Source organism: Urocampus carinirostris, chromosome 9, assembly GCF_059441175.1.
Source record: "Urocampus carinirostris isolate Australia breed hairy pipefish chromosome 9, RoL_Ucar_1.0, whole genome shotgun sequence".
Taxonomy (NCBI): Eukaryota; Metazoa; Chordata; class Actinopteri; order Syngnathiformes; family Syngnathidae; genus Urocampus; species Urocampus carinirostris.
Genome location: NC_142357.1, coordinates 32,556,022 through 32,559,367, shown reverse-complemented (window position 1 = coordinate 32,559,367; position 3,346 = coordinate 32,556,022). Strand labels below are relative to the sequence as shown.

At 45.2% G+C, this 3,346-nt stretch overlaps 1 protein-coding gene across 1 annotated transcript; it reads left to right on the top strand.

Moving 5' to 3' along the window:
• The first annotated feature begins 1,817 nt into the window (after positions 1-1,817).
• Positions 1,818-2,977, top strand: LOC148360100 (uncharacterized). Its single transcript, XM_088343852.1, has 2 exons — positions 1,818-1,981; positions 2,322-2,977. Exons 1-2 carry the CDS (start codon positions 1,819-1,821, stop codon positions 2,975-2,977), a joined length of 819 nt encoding a protein of 272 aa, XP_088199978.1. The 5' UTR covers position 1,818.
• Positions 2,978-3,346: the final 369 nt, after the last annotated feature.

Genomic DNA, 3,346 nt, shown 5'->3' with positions numbered 1-3,346 from the left:
TATGCTCCCCGCCCGGCTGCACTCTTCTCCCAGCACGGACCATTAATCTGGGAGGAGTGACTCATGGGGGCGCTTTAGACCTCACAGCACTTTATCACTGCTGCGAGTTTGGAGAGAGACCATGAAGAGCTTTCAAATACCATCACCTTCATGGACAAAATACTAGTTTTTTAGGGTTTGTTCACTTATTTCATGGCCAAATTCAAGCATTTTTAAGGCTAATTTTTCAATGTTTCCAGGACCTTTAAAGGAAGAAATCAAGCGCCGATCAAAGTCATGTTTTTCTTTCTTTTTTTACTTCGAGGACTAAACTAAAGTCGCTATCTTTGTCACAAGCCAGAAACGGAGACAGGACCCAGTAGCGTTCGTTTATTCAGTTTTATTGATAAAGAGGGAGAGCAGTGCTTGCTTCCACGATCCGATGATCGACGGACAGGGGTAGCAGGTGTCAGGAACGCGGAAGTGGCATTTCCGTGTCGAGCGAGGATAGTCGTAGGCAGCAGGAATACTGGTCGATAGCCGGGACAGGAGAGCAAGGGCGGTATCGAGTCCAGAAAAAAGGTCGGCAACAAGTATCAGGCAGGAAACAGGGCAAAACAGGTCGATGGTCGGGTCGGAGGAGCAGGGCAGAAACGGTTCCAGAAACAGGTCGGCAACAGGTATCAGGCTGGAGAAAACAGGGCAGGAAAATGTCGCAAGATACGGAGCTTGCCTAGCTGGGAGCATAGGTTTGCAAACAGTCTGACAGCTTCCTCTTGGAAGCCGGGGGTTTAAAAAGAGACATGAACCAATCCGCGCTCAGGGCTGTTGCCGCCAATTGGGCAGTCGCAGGTGCCCTGAATCAGCAATCATGACAATCTTGCTGCCAGCAAATACTTTGTGCTATTTTAAGTTGTTCCCATCTATGATTGACGATATTTTGTGACAATGCGCTGCTGTAAACTGACATGAATTCTGCCATTCAATGATCATGTAGCTTGGCTACGTCACACCAGTTTAAACACACAGAAAGGGCTCTACCTGTGTTGGGTAATTATTAATGAGACATAAAGAAGAAAGTAATTACTTCATGTATAGAAAGCAGAAAAATGAGCCAAATGTGGACTCATTTTACTGATATTGTGTCAGGACCAGAACGGAAACAAGTTGTAGTGAAGGAAAGAGGAAGGGCTGCGCCCACGTTCCAGGGTTCGCTGGACGCAGGAAGCAAGTCGCTCTCGTACTCGGATTGTGATCCAAACACGGACGTGGATCTTCCGTAGCAAGCAATGGCGGTGTCAGGAAAGGAAAAACAGATCGGTAGCTGGGACTGGTAGAGCAAGGCGTGGTCGGGGTCGGAAACGAGTCGTAATCCAGAACGGGAGAGTAGACGTAGTCTGGGACAAAAAGAGGTCGTAAGCCGGGACGGGAGAGCAGACGTGGTCAGGATCAAAACGGGTCGTAGCTGGAGACAGACGGGAGCAATAACGGGACAGGTGGGAGTCACGGTCGAAAAAGGCTTGCTTAGGGGCCGGTCACACAGACATTTACGGCTGAATCACGGCTAAAATTTTGCGGTTTTTTTTTGCCCGTGGTTGCCCGGGATCGAAAATGCGCAAAATTTGACAACCCGCCGTTCGTCTGTGGTATGGCCGGAAAAAAGACGCCGGCGACTGTTCCGCTTCCTCTCATCGCGTCATTTGCGCGTCATTTCCGTGTTTAGACCACGTGTATAAATACTGCCGAGCAATCATAACAGCGAAGTCCCGCGAAGCTAAAAATAGCAAACTATGGCACCAAAGCACCAAGGACTACCACAAGAAAAAGTCAGCGTGGGAGATGAAAGCACAGGAGATCGGGGTCTCGTACACGCATCTGCATAACTGGTGGAAGAACGTCAAAGATTGGTTCGTAAAGCTATCCAAGAAGACGAGTGGCCAGGCAAAAAAGCAATTGACGGATAGGGATAAGTGGGTGCTGAAGAACATTGCCTTCTACAAAAGTAAGTACATGTTATCACATTTATTTGAAAAGTTTTGAAATGTCATTAAAATAGTTAAATATAGTAATTTTATTGTATGAATTTCTGACAAATTCCGCTCAATTTGTTTTTGTTTTTTTTGTAAAGACATTCAATATATTTGTACGCTTCAGTAAACTTCATGATAATACAGTTTATTAAAGTTCATTTAACTTTATTCCAAAACTAAATTGCAAAACTATATTCAAAAGGTATATTCTAAGAAATTGTTGAGGTGATTAAATGTATGCAATGTCTTAACATGTTTTAATGCAATATGTCAATATGCCATTATATTAAACAAATTTTTAACTTGTTTCAGGTTCGATCCACACTGAGGCTCCAGACACCCTCATCAATCTGCCACGTGCCTGCTGCCATGCGCTGCCATCACTGGAAACTCCTGACTCCATGGCAAGCCAGTCCAACATCCTGGAAGAGATGGAATTTGCAGCAGCGCAAGAGGGCTCGACCACGTGTAGTCGCCGGCGCAAGACCAGAAGGAGGGATGAGGAGAGCCTGGATGAGGAGGCCTGGATCCAGGAACTAAATTCCACCATGAGGGCCAACCAAGCACTGCTGGAGAAGCTGGTGGAGGAGAAGTGTCAGGCTCAGTCAGACCGAGAGGCCTTCATCCGCTTTGTTGCTGACACGCTCCGCACTGCTCCCCAGGAGCAGTTCTCTGCCATGAAAGATCTCTTCACGGATATTATGCGTGATGGAGGACAGAGTCAACATTACAGCAGGCGTGACACTCAAGGGCCTTCTTCATCGTGGGCCAGACCGGGCCCCTCAGCGTCTGCACCACCAGGCTGCACAGCCTCCTCACAGCCCCACTTCAGTAACAGCCAGTATTACCTGCCCCAGCCCAACTATGACCAGTACAGCCAGTGGCAGTATGGTGGTGTTTTTCTGCAGCAGCAGGCTCCCCAGCAGCAGCAGCAGCAGCAGCAGCACCAGGAGGATGCTACGGAGTAGCGTATGATGTTTGATATTTTTCTGTTACTGTGTTTTTCAGCTGTGGAAGATGGGCTATGTTATGCCTTGCTGTTTACTTTGCTGTTTACTTCATTACTTTTGATAATTTTGATATAATAATAAAGTTGTTGTTAAATTGTTAACAATTGTTTGTGTTTCCTTGGTAAATAAAAGGAAGTGTGTGAATTGTGTGCAATAAAAATGTGAAAAAATATTACAGTAATAAAATAGTAAACCTCAAAAAACAAGAAATAATACTTAGATTAAGATTTATGTCTAAATTGAATGTTTAGTTATTGTCATTTGAAATTAGCCAATATGTTATTATTGTAATGGTTTATCATTTTTAATTTATTATCTTGTTATGAA

Coding starts and splice junctions, on each gene's coding strand:
- LOC148360100 (XM_088343852.1), top strand. CDS start 1,819: ATGAAAGCACAGGAGATCGGGGTCTCGTACACGCATCTGCATAACTGG. Junction 1,982..2,321: donor GAACATTGCCTTCTACAAAA/GTAAGTACATGT, acceptor AACTTGTTTCAG/GTTCGATCCACACTGAGGCT.